This window comes from Rhinoraja longicauda, chromosome 41, assembly GCF_053455715.1.
Source record: "Rhinoraja longicauda isolate Sanriku21f chromosome 41, sRhiLon1.1, whole genome shotgun sequence".
NCBI classification, from domain to species: Eukaryota; Metazoa; Chordata; class Chondrichthyes; order Rajiformes; family Arhynchobatidae; genus Rhinoraja; species Rhinoraja longicauda.
The window spans coordinates 2,778,497-2,795,544 of NC_135993.1; the positions used below are offsets into that span (position 1 = coordinate 2,778,497).

Consider the following 17,048-nt stretch of genomic DNA (forward strand, 5'->3'; position numbering starts at 1 on the left):
GTTGGCAACCCTAGTTGCTGGCGATGACGGACGGGATGAATGGAACCGGGGTAATGCCTCCAGCATCCTCAAGGCTGGCTGCAGGAGGTGCCCCCCGGTACACAGAGGTGATCGGGCGAGAAGATGGACGTTGGCTCAAGGCGAAGGAGGAGGCCCTGCAGCAGCCTGGGGCTTTCCTGAATCGGGAGCCACTCCAGTACATTGAGCACATGGACTGGAGTTTTTGTAAATGGCGTAAAAATATGGCAACTCGTGCATGTGTGACCTATGGAAAAAGAACTTCACTGCAGAGGGCACACGTGACAATAATGCACTGTTGAACCATTGATGGGGAAACTCATTCCACTTTCTAGCCTGTGACAATAAGTAAAACCCAGGGCTCGTTTCTTTCATGTCAACTCTGATTTAATGTGAGTTAATTAGCAGTGGGTTTTGTGCAAGTCTGTATTCAGCTACACATCGATTTTCTTTTGCTCTTTGTAGGGAGGACCAGTTTCTCAGGGTTCCCTTGTTATCGTTTTGCTGTTGCGATTGTCTCCCTTTCGTTCTGATCAGTCATGCTGGTAGTTTTGGTAAAAAGCCATGGCTCCGTTCCAAAAATGAGCATTCACTACTTAAATGTACGGCAAAAAAAGATTCTGATGAATGCTGCACTTAGTATTGGAATTCCATGTACTCAGCATTGTGCTCTACTCAGAAGACAGCGAAGATTAAGTGTTCAAAATTATGCAGGAGTTTGATAAAGAGCAGAAGAACTCATAAGTGATAGGAGCAGAATTAGGTCATTTGGCCCATCAACTGTACTCTGCCATTCAATTATGGCTGATCTATCTCTCCATCCTAACTCCATTCCCCATAGCCCTGACACCCGTACTAATCAAGAAACTATTTATCTCTGCCTTAAAAATATCCATTGACTTGGCCTCCACAGCCTTCTGTGGCAAAGAATTCCACAGATTCCCCACCAAAGGCATTACTTTCCTCGAAGATTAATAGGCAGGAAAAATGGATGCAAGATGATGGATAAAAATAAAATTGGAAATAAGATTTTAAGCAGCTCGGAATGCAATGCGCTGCCTGAAACCTGACTCTTGCTTTCAGAAGGAAATTCATTATGTACTTGACAGATTTGGAAGGGATGGAAATCATAAGCCTAAGGGGAAAGTATAGAGGAGTGTGTCTAATTGGATTGAACTTTGAAAGAGTTGTTACATTGGCGATGAGCTGAAAGGCCCCTCTTGAGCTGTATGTTTCTAAGCCTTGGCTGCCTTCACAGACTGAACGATCAGCAATTTCCCCACTCCCTCCACGGGCATTTGCAGCAAGCCGTGGAATCTGAGGTAGACACAAAATGCTGGAGTCACTCAGTGGGGCAGGCAGCACCTCCAGATAGAAGGAATGGGTAACGTTTCGGGTCAAGACCCTTCTTCAGACTGATTGTGGTTGGGTGAGGGGGGGGTTAGGAGATAAGAGGGGAAGGACAGATGTTGTGGTTAGTTTTCTCACCCTCACCCCCCCCCCCCCCCCCCCCCCCCGCCACAATCAGTCTGAAGAAGGGTCTGGATCTGAAACGTCACCTATACATTCCCTCTACAGATGCTGCCTGCCTGACCCATTGCCTTACTCCATGGCTTTGCATTTTACACAAGATTCCAGTATCTGCAACTGCTTATGTTAAAGCACTCATGCAGGGTGGAAACGGGCCCTTCAGCCCAACTTGCCCATGCCGGACAACATGTCCCATCGACACCAATCCCACCTGCCTGTGTTTGGCCCATACCCTTCTCAACCGGTCCTATCCTTGTACCTGTCCAAATGTTTCTTTGGCATTGTGATAGTACCTGTCTACAATATATTTGTGCAGTTCTGTTGCTTGTGGTGCATGCTCTATACCCTGAGCAGTGGATTGAAGTATCAGCTGGAGCTTCTATTTCTGAATGCTACACTGTGGCCCCTTCGCAGCTGGAAACCCCACAGCTGTTCAAGGTGACTAAAGAAAGACTTTTATTTTACAGCGCCTTTCATGTTCCTTGCTGGAAATCCCTAAGTGTGCAGTGCTTTTTGAAGTGTAGATACTGTTGTGATGTGGCTGGGAATTTCTAGCCTCCCCCAGCGGCAATGTTGCCACGACCAGGCAATCTGTTGTGGTGATGTTGATGAGGCACAAACGTTGAGCAGGACACTTGAGATGGCTGCTGTCTGGCGCTGTGAGGTATTCTGCACCCCTCTGGAGAGCAGTCAAGATCTCATTCAAGATCACATCTGAGAGACGGCGCAGGCAATGGTGCCCCGGTAGAGTTGCTTCCTTACAGCACCAGAGAACTGGGTTCGATCCTGACTACGGGTGGTATCTGTACGGAGTTTGTACATTCTCCCTGCGGGTTTTCTCCGGATGCTCTGGTTCCCTCCCACATTCCAAAGATGTGGAGCATTTTAGGTTAATTCTGTAAATTGTCCCTAGTGTGTAGGATGTGAAACTGGGATAACTAGTGGACAGGTAATCATTGGTCGGCACCGATGTTTTCATGCTGCATGTCTAAACCAAACTAAATTAGATGGGAGCCCAGGAGAGATGTGCTCCTTCAGTGTGGCACCTGGAGCATTGGCCTCTTTTAGGATGGAAGCATTTGCTGGAAGGTCTAACTCAGATAGTTGGAGGATGGTGAACTTCAGGCAATGTTTCCCATCTTGGGCAAGGCTCCAGTGCAGCTTGCAGTCCAAGCCTTCTCATGTTTTTGGGAACACTGAGCTTCTTGTTTTCACTTTTCTTTTTGTCGGCTGGAAAGAATGCAGCGAAGATTTACAACGATTTTCCCGTGGCTTATGGGGCTGAGCTATACGGAGAGGTTGGGCAGACTAGGATTTTAAGAGGCTGAAGGGTGATCCTGTAGAGGTGAATAAGGTGAGGGGAATAGATAGGGTAAATGCTCGGAGTTTTTAACCTGGGGTAGGGGAAATCATAAACTAGAGGACATTTGTTTCATGTGGGAGGGGCATGATTTAATATGAACCTGCAGGGGGACCTTTTCACCCGTGAGGATGGTGGGTATATGGAATGAGCTGCCAGAGGCCGGTACTATAACAGCATCCAAAAGCCACTTGGACAGGTACATGGATAGAAACATACAAAATAGGTGCAGGAGGAGGCTATTCGGCCCTTCGAGCTAGGAAAGGTTAAGAGCAAGATGGGCCAAAGATGGGCAAATGGGACACTTGCAAGGGAGACAGCTCAGGATGGCAGTTTCCTTGGTAGATTCCTTCTGTTCTTACAGGAGATAGTATGGTCCATCCTTGGCACTCAGTCTTTTCCTTGCCTGGAATTTTCATACTGGGAATAAGAACCGCGCGTGATCGAAACTATTCTCTATGAAATTAATACGGAGGCAATTCACCATCCAAATATTAGAATATGGAACATCAAACAGTTGTGCACAGGATCGGGCCATTCAGCCCACAAGGTCTGTGTGGAGCATGGTGCCAAGATAAACAAATCTCCTCTGCGTGCACATGATCCAAAGCCCTCAATTTTGTGCACCCAAGTAAAAGTATTTGAAACAGCGCTGTTTACGTTTGAGTACAGGTGCTCCTCAACTTACAATAATAATAATAATAATAATAATGCATTACATTTATATAGCGCTTTTCAAACACTCAAAGACGCTTTACAGGGATTACTAGAACATAGAGAAGAAAATAAATAGATAAATAAGTAAACGTACAGAAAAAGGAGACAGAAGGTGAGGTGACGGTCAGTGGTTGAAGGCAGTGCTGAACAGGTGAGACTTCAGTGATGTTTTGAATGTGGTGAGTGAGGAGGAGTCTCTGACGGTTTGGGGTAGTGAGTTCCATAGGGTGGGAGCAGCGATGGAGAAAGCAATGGGGTTACTTTCCGATAAACTCATCGCAAACCGAAAATATTGCAAGTCGAAATGCATTTAATGCACCTGGTCACGTGGCCGGAAGCGAGCTGTGGGTCGCCGCCATTGCCCAGCGTTTGCACCACCGTAAAGTCGAAATAGCCGGGAGCACCTGTATTCAAACACTCTGTTTAGAAGTCGGCATAAATACTAATGCAACCTAATATTAAAAAATAAGTGTGTCATATTTTTCCCGTCAAGATTGTGCTGGATGAGCTGATGTCGGAGCAGACGAGTTTGGAGAAGGTTCGAATGAGCCGGATCTCGAGTGTTCCAGACACACTCTACATGGTTGACTCGAGTGTAGCAGATTTTTCTCGTTTTAACTCTGGATCCCCCAAGGGATGTGATGGGAATCCATCTGCAACTCTGCGTGATGAAGTACCTGGTAAGGCAGCTAATGTTGAGGGTCTGCTTCCTCCCATGAGGTATTCGGCTATCCCTCGATACTCCCACTTCAGTGCCGGCCATCTGGTGTGCATTTATTTGCTGCAACACAGGAGGAAGCTATTTGGCTCCCAACACCAATCCCATCAATCCTATTCCAGTGGTAGAGTTGCTGCCTCACAGCGCCGGAGATCCAGATTCAACCCCAATTATGGGTGCAGGAAAAAAGTCTGAAGAAGGATCTTGACCCGAAACGTCAACCATTCCTTCACCGGCACGGTGGCGCAGCGGTAGAGTTGCTGCCTTACAGCGAATGCAGCCCCGGAGACTCGGGTTCGATCCTGACTAAGGGCACCATTTGTACGGAGTTTGTACGTTCTCCCCGTGACCTGCGTGGGTTTTCTCCGAGATCTTCGGTTTCCTCCCACATTCCAAAGACGTACAGGTATGTAGGTTAATTGGCTGGGCAAATGTAAAAATTGTCCCTAGTGGGTGTAGGATAATGTTAGTGTGCGGGGATCGCTGGGCGGCGCGGACCCGGTGGGCCGAAGGGCCTGTTTCTGCGCTGTATCTCTAAATCTAAAAAATCTAAAATCCTTCTCTCCAGAGATGCTGCCTGTCCCGCTGAGTTACTTCAGCATTTTGTGTCTACCTGATTACAGGTGGTGTCTTTACAGAGGTTGTACATTCTCCCTTTTTTTCCTGGGTGCTCTGGTTTTCTCCCACACTCCAAAGACATACAGGTTTGTAGATTAATTAGCTTTGGTAAAGATTGTAAATTGTGTAGGATAGTGCTAGTGAGCAAGATAAACAATGCTATTTGAATGGATAAACTTCATAGATTAATATCTATAACCTGCTGGTTAACCCTGACTAAATCTGATTACAAGATCAAAAACCTGCCAATATGCCAAACCTTTCACATCCTACACAGTAGGGAAAATTTCACAGAAGTCACTTAACCTACAAACCTGCAAGTCTTTGGAATGTGGGAGGAAACCGGAGCACCCGGAGAAAACCCACACAGTCGCAGGGAAAACGTACAAACTGTCATCAGAGAGCACCCATAGTTGGGATTGAACCCGAGTCTCTGGCGCTGTGAGGCAGCAACTTGATCACTGTGTTGCCCCTAAGGGCATCCGTTGGGATAGCATGCAAAACAAAACTTGTCACTGTGACTTGTACTCTAAACCTTACCAAGGGCATTCAGGGATAATGGATGTTATTTTTTAAAACTTTGCCAGAGTATACCACTGCTATCCATCTGTGATGTATCTACGTGCTTATGTATAGTGATACCTGTACTGAACGGTATACAAAAATGAAGTGCCATTGAGACAGGAGATGTATAGAAATTGATCAGGCATAATTTGTAAGAAGGAACTGCAGATGCTGATTTAAACCGAAGACGGACACAAGGTTGGGAGTAACTCAGCGGGTCAGGCAACATCTCTGGAGAGAAGGAATGGGTGACGTTTTTGGTTGGGAAGAGTCTCGACTCAAAACCTCACCTATTTATTTTCTGCAGGTTGCCGCCTGATCCGCTGAGTTACTCCAGCCTTTTGTGTATGTTTTCTGTTCAGGGATAATATTTAATTCAGTGACTGATGTGTTATATTCATCAATTTTCGATGTTTTTCTCTTTCCCTTTCGCTCATCCTATTGTCTCCTCTCTTTGACCCGTGCTGCTTTTCCTCCTCCAGTGCCCACGGTAGATGTCGCCAAGGCCATGTTTAGGCGGCTCAGGGAGGTCTGGAACAGTGACCAGGTACAGCGGGCATATGCTTTAAACATCGGTGCGGGTGCTGCTGTTACCCAGGCAGTCTATCTGCGTGTGGTCAGAGAGTTTGGCCTCTCTGATGCCACCTCTGAGTTACTGAAGGTAAATGTTTTACTCTTTTGGAGATAGGCCTACAGGGGAGGAGGATTGGGTGCTGGGGAATAGCTGTGGGATATCTACAAGGTTGGTGAAGGGCTGGGTGTTTTATAGTGATGTGCCGTTTGAATAGAGGCGACACTTAAAAAAAACAATTGTGCAATTTGATCTAAGTTTTAAAGTCGAAATTGGTTGCTTATGTGTGATTATATAATATTGTATTCTATTGTAAAATATTGCACTGTACAATTGGCTTCAGTTGAGCTAGATTTGCGTAAGATCATAAGACATTGGAGCAGAATTAGGCCATTCAGCCCATCGAGTCTGCTCCGCCATTCAGTCGTGGCTGATCTATCTTTCCCTCTCAACCCCATTCTCCTGCCTGTTCCCCATAACCCCTGACCCCCGTGCTAATCATCTTACGTTATCCTCTTTCTCTCTCAGTATCCCACTGTGTATTTTCCAAACGAGCACTTGAGCATCAACAGTCCGATTTTCGGGAAACGCCCGCCGAACTCCTGCCGGGCCACTCCCATGAAGGAAACCAGCATCCAGAGTTTGGATCCCTTGAGGAATTTCAGCCCCCCACTCCCTCCCCCACCGCCTCCCTACCATCCACCCCCATCGCCCCGGCGAGAACGGGCACAGTCCGGTGAAAGGAAGGAAGACGGTCAGCCTACCTCATGCCGCGCTCTGCGCACCAGCCTGCAGCCCCACACTGCCTCTCGGACGGCAGAACAGGCAGTGCAAGCTTCCAGCAGGGCCATTAACAGCGAGGAGCCTGGCAATGGTCACCCGGCACCCGAAGAGCAGGTATTTGCAAGTGTATCCTCGTTACAGGCATCGTAGGGGGGGGGGGGTACAGTAGCACAGCTGGTAGATCCACTGCCTCTCAGCGCCTGGGGTCGATCCTGGTCTCGGGAGCTGGCTGTGTGTGGAGTTTGCACATTCTCTCTGTGAGATTCTCCACAGTACCTGTCCGGGTGCTCCAGTTTTCTCCCACATCCCAAAGACGTGCAGGTTTGTAGCCTAATTGGCCCTCTGTAAATTTCCCCATATGTATAGCGAGTGGATGAGAGAGTAGGATAATATAGATACAGTGTGAACGGGTGTGGACTTGGTGGGCCGAAGAGCCTGTTTCCGTGCTACATCTAAAATGTAAAAAAAGGCTGTTGGTTTAAATTGGTTGCTGGAGCTTGAGGGGGGGACCTAATAAAAATACATGCAAGACATAGATAGAGTAGACAGTCTGAACCGTTTAAGGGTGAGGGGCAAAGTTTAAAGATGATGTGCAGGGCAAGCCCTTTTTTATACAGCGTGCTGGGTTCTGAAACACGCTGGTGGTGGAGGTAGATGCGATAGTGACATTTCAAAGAGAGGCTTTTCAAGACACGTGGATATGCAGGGAATGGAGGGATATGGATCATGTGCAGGCAGAGGAGATTAGTTATCTTGACATCGTCTTTGCACAAACTGTTACTATGATTACAATATGGTGTGTGTCTTCCATGATGGGGAAATTGACTATAAGTATGTGCGCAGCTGGAAGATATTAATCATAGAACAGTACAGCACAAGAAACAGCCCCTTGGCCCACTATAGCTATGCCAAACATGATACCAACACCAAAGATAGACACAAAATGCTGGAGTTTCTCAGTGGGTCATTTCGGGTCGAGACCCTTCATCGGGGAGTCCAGAACCAGGGGCCACAGTTTAAGAATAAGGGGTAGGCCATTTAGAACGGAGATGAGGAAAAACCTTTTCAGTCAGAGAGTTGTAAATCTGTGGAATTCACTGCCTCAGAAGGCAGTGGAGGCCCAGTCTCTGAATGCATTCAAGAGAGAACTAGATAGTGCTCTTAAGGATAGCGGAGTCGGGGGGTATGGGAAGAAGGCAGGAACAGGGTACTGATTGAGAATGATCAGCCATGATCACATTGAATGGCGGTGCTGGCTTGAAGGGCTGAATGGCCTACCCCTGCACCTATTGTCTAGTGATGAAAGGTCTCAACCCAAACTGTCACCTACTCCGTTTCTCCAGAGATGCTGCCTGACCCGCTGAGTTACTCCATCATTTTGTGTCTATCTTCGGTGTAAACCAGCATCTGCAGTTCCTCCCTGCACATGATGCCAAGACCAGTTCTTATCAGCCTGCACATAATCCATATCCCTCCATTCCCTGCCTGTCCAAAAGTCCCTTAAATCCCACTATCGTGTCTTATTACTGTCGTGTCTTATTACGGACGCTTTATGGGGAATGGTTTCACTCTGGTCCTTAACATGGTTTAATTATTTGACGTTGCAGAGTTCCCAAAGCTTGGTGAAAGACCTGATGCCTGACATAGCCATGGCAGCCACGTCAAAGCAAAGTCTGACCTGCAAAGACCCTGAGCTTTGCAAGGCCGTGTCGGAAGTGGGTCGGGAATCTGCAGAGCTCAGCATGGAGTCTTCCGAACCTCGAGGCATCAGTAAGTACAGCTTGAGGAAGAAGAAGCACACTCGGGGCCTGAAGCCCCAGCGGCACGTAGACTTTTGGAACTACCCCGATTTTTATGACTTTTCTCCAGAAGATTCCTGCCAGTCATTTGTTTTGTCCCAGAAGCTGCCCAGTCCCGTCCCGTCCCCGTCTAAGGGCCACACTTTCTGCCAGGATTTGAAGAATAACTCCAGGCCACCCACTGGCTCAAAGCAAACTCATTTAAACCCAGCATCGCCGTCAAAAAGGAAAGAAACGTTGAGCAGTGAATCCACAGACACTCATGAGAAGCCTGACCTTAAGAGGACTTCCGTCAATCTCGACCTACCGTCCACAGTAGAGGTTGTCCATTGTACTGCTGGCACTGATCTGACCCATGGTCTACCAGCTCATGAGGACAGGCCATTTGATGTACCTCAGCAGTTTGGAAGGCCTGACCAGCAACCACCTTTGGAACCAGCAGATTATAAAGCCTTTGCTGGTGGGACATTGATAGGGACTGACTTAATTCACGGGTTGCCAGCTGAAGAACAGAAGCCCAGGTCCAGACTGGTGTCACCAATAAAATGTTCCTTTCTCACTTGTGAGCCGCCATCGTCCCAGCTAAGGCAAAGGAACTCTCCACAATCCATAGTAAAATCAGACAACTTCTCTTCACCGGCACCGACCTGTTGTGATTACCTTTACCGGAGAGGTGGCTCTGACACAGCGATGACGGCAGACTTGACCTCTAGTCTTCCCACCAGCCCCAGTGTAGGCGTGCCGTTAATCTCCGTCATTGAGGACACCTCTGGACGACTAGCCGAGGCCAGCCACCTCTCGCCCTCAAACTGTTGCATCAGCCATAGTGTGAACTCCAAGAGACAGCCAAATAAGGCCGAGGCTAGAGACTTTCCGTACAAAAAGTCAGCTCTATAAATCTGGTCTTTGTTATTTCCCTTCTGTTTTGTTTTGCATCTTGTTTTTCTCTCTATCTTCCTTTTTCTCTCTTCCCCTCACTCCTCTTTTTCTTTCCTCTTGTCATTTCTCTTTTTTTTCTTTCCTTTCTTTCTCTCCCTTTTTTTTCTTTCTCACTTTGTTTTTCCCTTTCATGCTTTCCTCCCTTCTTTCCCTCTTCCTCACCACATTCCTCCCTTTTCTCTCTTGCTTTCCTCTCTCTCTCTCTCTCTCCTCTCTCTCTCTCTCTCTCTCTCTCTTTCTCTCTCTCTCTCTCTCTCTCTCTCTCTCTTTCGTGCTTTCCTCCAATTTTCTCTTTTCCAAAGGGTGCCCATTAAACAAAAGAATCTGTGGTGCGATGGAAATTCTTGCGTGACTTTGGTCAGATTTAGCCAGCTGACGTCTCTGACTGTATTGCCCATGTCCTGATATGTTTGGGTTAGAATGAAAATCAGCAATGTGAGAAATCATTGGGGATGGGAGAGTCTATGAGCAATACGACCCGTTCTTGCATTTTGGTTTGCAGTTGAGTGATCTTGCTTTGTGCTTATTTTTCTCCGCCTGCAATGGGCAGGGAGAAGGCGGGCAGCGAGGGCTGATTCAAGGGGAAACTCTTTTACCCATTCCAGCAGCATTGTTTGAGATCATTTCAATGGTGCTTTATTGGCCTTGTGTCACACAATCACTGGTTCAAGGCACGATTGCCACACACTGGATGATGTTGAGGAGAGGGGGCAAGAGGTCCCAATGTTCTGTGTAAGGTTAAATAAAGGCAACAGTTGAAGATGACAAACAAAATTAGGCAAAAGCACAAAGGAACCAGAAATTTAATATTTTGGGATTGTTTGGATTGGAAGTTTTTTTTTCTTTGATTCAGAAATCATGACTAGAATTGCTCTTTTTTTCTTTGCTTCCGTTGAATTAGTGTTCTAAAGGAGATGAAGCGGATGGATATTTGTGTTGTCAGCACTTGGCTTCCTGCATGAATCACAAGAATTGGCTTCCCTAATGACTGCTTGCTGCCCACTGTGGGAATGGGTTCATGCAAGTAAGATGCATCTCATACTTGACTCCCGCTGTGAAATGAACAGTGTCCACTTGGATACTTCAGTCTGAAGAAGGGTCTCGACCCCAAACGTCACCCATTCCTTTTCTCCAGAGATGCTGCCTGACCCGCTCAGTGACTCCCAACATTTCGTGTCTATCTTCAGTATCCACTTGGATGTGTGGACACTGCTGGGAGGATTGACCGAGATCCCCCCCTGTCCAAATTGGCTGCAATACAACCTATTCCCTGCACTGGCTGTGAATATACTTCCACCAGGGTATGCCAACGCATGCATTTGTATCTCCTCAGCAATGCAACCAAATAACCTCCCTTCTGACTTGGGGATTAATGGACCCTTCTGAAGTTGACTGGGAAGATGAAGGACTCTGAAGGAGATCAGAGTTGCTCCCTCATCCCCCTTGTACCCATCAGATTACTCCAGTGGGTGGGAGGCCGGGGAATCCTCAGGAAGAGGGAAGAAATCAAAGGGGAGTAAATATCTTCAAATCGAGAAATTGTCTTCTAATTTCATCAACGGTATTCTGTAGCCACGTGGGCTGAAAAATGTTTTCACAAGTAAAATCATGTAGTCTTTAAATCTGGAGCTTGCACAAAACTTTATGGAACTTTTGCCGAATCGCCTACACACTGTATGTAGAACTCGTCCACTGACTTGCCTGGAAAATTGCCCTTGCACCTTAACTTGTGGGTAACATACCTTTGCCTAGGTATTTCTGAAAGGTCTGGGGTGATCTACTGGGCTATGGATGGGTAATGTGAGAAATTGAGGGGGGAAGGATGGAGAGGATTGTGCAGAGGGAGCAAATTAGGTGACAACAGGGCTGTTTCATTGCATGTTAGTTATGAGACCAGTGGCAGCACTGGAAATTCCCTCGCACCTATATCTTGTCCGGGTCTCATCTTCATGAGGTCCTTTACTCACGACCTTAACTGTCTTAAGTTGCTTCTAAACTGCTTTTCAGAGGCTGTTTCTATTTAGGCATCTTGAAGTTAAAATTATGTTTTGAATATATTTTTATATGATATACTGACTGTGCATCTACAAGTTGTATCAATCACCTCTTTGGAAAAAAACATTGAGTCTGTTCGAAGCCCCAGCCTCTGGTTTAATCATACTTGAACTGGTCATTGAAATCATGAATTTCTTTTTGGGTGTATTTAATTTTAAAAAAAGATTTGTTTTGAAACTTGCCAGAGAGCCAGGGTTTTGTTCAGAGGCTGCTGGAGGCAGACACTGCTGGGGCACCAGCCAAAGCTCAAAATGTAATCCATTAACCGATCAATGTAATGCCCCTAGAGCCATTGCAAGTATTAGATGCCTGATCTTAATTGACCATTATTCATCATCTTGGAAGGGAATGGGGCAAGAATGTAATCATGACAGGCAGTGAAGGTTTTGCCAGGCCCAAGAATGGGGACAGTGAAGGGAGATGGATAATCACTTGAACAATGAGATTTGCTTTGCTAATTCATCAATACCTTAGACCAATATCCCCGTGAAACTGGGGAGCACGTGGGAAGGTGGAATGGGGGAACAAACATTTTCCTTCGCTGGTGCTTGAGGGACGAGGGGTAATAATCTAATCCACCTAAATTTCTAATCCAACAACCCTCCTCTCCAATTAATTTCCATGTGTAAAAGCTGTGTATTGTGTGCAGTACCAACAGGTTCTATCAGTTGGCTGGAGGTTGTGCAGCTGAGGGATTCTCTACCTCTGAAACTTTGGGGAGAGCTTCTTCAAAAGTTCATTGATTGGATCCTTTGCCAGTCATTTGTTGACTTTAGTTGCCACCCATGGGAGCCCTGTCACTGATCACAAGTTCACGTTATAGGAGTAGAATTAAGCCATTCGGCCCATCGAGTCTACTCCGCCATTCAATCATGGCTGACCTTTGCCTCCTGATCCCATTTTCCTGCCTTCTCCCCATAACCCATGACCTGTTCTAATCAAGAATTTGTCTATCTCTGCCATAAAAATATCCACCGACTTGGCCTCCACAGCCCTCTGTGGCAATGGGTTCCACAGATTAACTACCCTCTGACTTAAGAAGTTCCTCCTTGCCTCCTTCCTAAAAGAGAGGCCTTTAATTTGGTCCTCGACTCTCCCACCAGTGGAAACATCCTCTCCACATCCACACTATGTATGCTTTTCATTATTCTGTAAGTTTCAATGAGGTCCCCCCTCAACCTTCTAAACTCCAGCGAGCACAGGCCCAGTGCTGTCAAAACACTCATCATATGCTGTCAATGTTACATCTCCTCTCCCCATGTACCTTGTGTGTGCCCACACAAACATAAATCACATACCTTCCCCTCATCATGGAGTCAAGCTCGTCTCCTTTGTTTTCTTACCTCCTCTGCCCATACAATGATCATGTTCATCTGCCTGACCATCATCCACTCACTAAATAAGTCATGTATAATTGCTGGTATTATTTTCAACTATGCTTTCCTCCACGTTTCTCTGAAATCCACCAGACAATGCTCCTTCTCTTTGCCACTAGATCTTTGAGTAAGTTTTGGGTTTTTTTCCACATCTCTTTTTTTTGCAAAGCAGAAAACCTGTATCGGAGTTTTCTAACTGGCAAAACCAAATGTCGCCCTAGATGGAGTTGGTGTGTTTCGGTCAAGAATATACAACATTTCCTGTAGCCCATCAAAGGTTAGCTACACAGATGGTCAAACAGAGGTAGTCAGTCCATCTCAACTCCTCAACCTGAGCCAAACACACAATGCTGGAGGTACCCAGCAGGTCAGGCAGCGTCTGTGGAGGGAATGGACAGGTGACGTTTGGATCGTAACCCTTCAATCCGATGTAGCATCCTGACCTGAAAGGTCATCTGTCCACAACCCTCCTACCTGACTCACTGACTTTCACCAGCATTTTGAGTTTTACTCAAGAATCCAGCGTCTTCAGTTTCATGTGCCTCCACTTAACTCGGCTTGACATTGAACCGGCTCTTCAAAGATTTCCATCTTCCTCAATTATCTTACCAAGAGCTCAATTTTACATTGGAATAAATTCTTCCTTGTAGTAGTGCCAACGCCATATTTACTTACCTCTTCCAAAATCTGCTTTCACAAGGTCAGCATGTCTAACATTTCTGAGGGTTAATTTTAAGCTGAAACCAGTTTTAATCTGTGCTTTGGGAGGGGAGTTGATGATGCCCGGGCAAAAGATTTGAAGGTAATGGTGGACTTTGGATATCCCATTTGTGTTCCTTGAGGGTACATGTCTAACTTGCCTTGGCAACAACCCGAGATTGGCTTTGCAAGATGAGTTGGGTTGTGCTGTTAGTATGGATAATCTGTCTTGTGTCGATAACACTCTGGCTTTGATAAGGAAAATGTGGTTCACATTCTGTGTGACTTCTGAACTTATCATGAGGTTAAGGGAAAGCAAAAAAAAAACCATATTGTGGCCTTTTAAATTAGTTCTTGTTTGGTGTTATTAAATGGACTTCACAATGGCAGCATGGGATTCTTGTAGATTGTAATTGCTTTTAATTGTGATCTTGTGTGCCCGAGTTGATTATTTGTCATGTTTTGAATCGAAGTCCGGCTTGTGTGATGGAACCATCCCTTTCCAACACTGTGAAACTGCATTATGAGAGCATTACATTCGCTATGTTTCAGATTAGTTGTTGTACTCCTCTCTTCCCCCCCTCCTCCATTCTCTCCCTCAACTTCCCTGTTAACTTCTGCCTATCTGGCTGCAAGACTCAAAGTGGGGGTGGGCTAGAGTTTCCTTTCAGGTGGTAAAGGTGACGCTAGGGTTACTTCAAAGCAGAATAGTTCATAAATCATAGCAGCTAAAGTAGGCCATTTGGCCCATCGAGTCTACTCTGCCATTCAAACATGGCTGACCTATCTTTCCCTCTCCACCCGATTCTCCTGCCTTCTCCCCATCACCCTCGACACCCTTACCAATCAAGTATTGGTCAATCTCCGCCTTAAAAATATCAAATGACTTGGCCTCCACATTTGTCTGTGGCAATGAATTCCACAGATCACCCTCTGACTAAAGAAATTCCTCCTCCTTTCTAAAGGTACGTCCTTTTATTCTGAGGCTATGCCTTCTGGTTCTAGACTCTCCCACTGGTGGAAACATCCTCTTCATATCCACTCTATTCAGGCCTTTCACTATTCGGTAAGTTTCAATGAGGTCCCACCCCCCCCCCTCATCCTTCTAAACTCCAGCGAGTACAGGCCCAGTGCCATCAAACGCTCATGATATGTTAACCCGCTCGTCCCAAGGATAATTCTCAAAAACCTCCTCTGGACCCTCTCCAATGCAATTAATAGAATGTTGTGGTTACTCCCAGGGAAATGGAGGGTAATTCAAAACATTTAAACCATATAAAAATGGGGAAGTCACATTGAAACTTTATAACACACTAATCCATCTGTAACCAGAATAGTGTTTGATTTTTGGCCTCCACAGTAGAGGAAGGATGTAAAGGTATTTGAGTCCATAAGGTTTTGAGAAAGAGGTTACTGAAATATGCTTCTACAGTTTCAAGGATAGATATATGCAGCTATAACAACTTTCTATGGGGAGCCGAATGTAAAATGATGAGGGACCTGAATAGAATGGACAGGGGGAGCCTGTTCCTTGTGGTAGAAGGGTCAGGGACCAGAGGTCACGGGTATAAAATAAAAGGGAAGAGAATTAAGAATAAGAAGAGCTTTAAAGCAGTGCGGTCAAAAGAGATGTAGGAAGAAAACTGCAGATGCTGGTTAAAATCGAAGGTAGACACAAATGCTGGAGTAACTCAGCGGGTCAGGCAGTATCTCTGGAGAGAAGGAATGGGTGACGTTTCGGGTTGAGACCCTTCTGAAGATCATTGTGAGGATTGGGATTGATGATATTGTCTTTGGGTCTCTTTCACTTCCATCGTGCCAGTAGTCAGTAGGCTATTCAATATCAGTGGGCGCTACAGAAAATGGAGCCACAAATATTCCCCCCTCTACCTCCCACCACTTTAATCCAGTTCTGCTTTCACAAAGACCAATTGACATTAGCATGTCCCAACGATCACGCCAAAGGCTCATTGGACCCACATATGGAGGAGAGATTGAATGGAAGGAGAACTCCCGTTTAGTGCAAGATAACCCTATCTAGTGCAAGATAGGATGTGCAAGGGATATGGGGAGAAGGCAGGAACAGGGTACTGATTGTGGATGATTAGCCATGATCACAGTGAATGGCGGTGCTGGCTCGAAGGGCCGAGTGGCCTACTCCTGCACCTATTGTCTGTTGCAACTGAACCATCCTCCCTAAACTAGAGAACAGTCCTGAACTACGACCCACCACATTAGAGACCCTCAGACTATCTTTGATCGGACTTTATCTTGCACTAAATGTTATTCACATTATTCCCTTTATCATGTATCTGTCCACTGTGGGTGGCTCGATTGTAATCATGTATTGTCTTTCCGCTGACTGGTTGGCACGTAACAAAACCTTTTCACTGTACCTCAGTGCACGTGACAACAAACTCAACTGTTGGCTATCTAACTCTGTGAGCAAGATGGCATCTGAAAATCATCATGGTCTTATTTTTCTCCCCATTCCTTGCCAGAACTTACAAACCATTTTGTCCCTTTGCCTGCAGAGCAGTCGAACGTTCTTGCACAACTATCCACCAACTTTCAGTATTGAGCACTTGGCTGATCTTAAATTTGCCCGTTGGCCAACAAGCAGCCATTGACAATTGCCCCAGGCTACATTAACGGTACTATTCCAATACAATCAGACAGGGAAGGTGTTAAGGCAAGTCTTCAATCGATTTCCATCGATTTTGCCGGTCACATGCCCTTACTATTTTACTTTAAAATAAAGTTTACCATCTAATCTATATGTTTATGACTGAATCACAGCACATGTATGCCATTATATATACTGAGCGTCATAGCTTTGTAAATTTCCCCATGTGTATAATATGTGTTTCTTCTAAATCTATTTTTCTACAACAGTAGATGTGTCCAGTGTCAATTAGGGGAAATAACAGAAACTGTTTGTTTTTTTTCCATCCAAATAGTAAGTTATTTATGTACTATAGTTGCTTGAATCTTTCTATGTCAAAGATAATAAATGTATGAAAACTCTATTGACAGTTTGTGCGTGTCTTATTTTGAACCGATGGTGGTGCAGTGGTAAAGTTGCTGCCTAACAATGCCAGAGACCTGGGTTCGATCCCTGCTATGAGGCTGCAGGGTGACTTGGATAGGTTGGGTAAGTGGGCAGATGCATGGCAGGTGCAGTATAATGTGGATATATATGAGGTTATCCACTTTGGTGGCAAGAACAAGAAGGCAGATTATTATCTGAATGGTGTCAGATTAGGAAAAGGGTGTGCTTGTACATCAGTCACTGAAAGTA

At 45.8% G+C, this 17,048-nt stretch overlaps 1 protein-coding gene across 2 annotated transcripts in view; it reads left to right on the forward strand.

Annotated features, from left to right (window-relative positions):
* LOC144611850 (BTB/POZ domain-containing protein 7-like) overlaps positions 1 to 16,752 on the forward strand; it is a 61,532-nt gene extending 44,780 nt beyond the window's left edge. Inside the window, exons 8-11 of one of the 2 annotated variants that reach the window (XM_078431152.1) lie at positions 4,119 to 4,305; positions 6,008 to 6,186; positions 6,625 to 6,993; positions 8,487 to 16,752. In XM_078431152.1, coding sequence (XP_078287278.1) covers positions 4,119 to 4,305; positions 6,008 to 6,186; positions 6,625 to 6,993; positions 8,487 to 9,575 — 1,824 coding nt within the window. In that variant the 3' untranslated portion in view covers positions 9,576 to 16,752. The remainder of the gene's footprint in view (positions 1 to 4,118; positions 4,306 to 6,007; positions 6,187 to 6,624; positions 6,994 to 8,486) is intronic. The other variant, XM_078431153.1, reaches the window with a different exon arrangement.
* Positions 16,753 to 17,048: the final 296 nt, after the last annotated feature.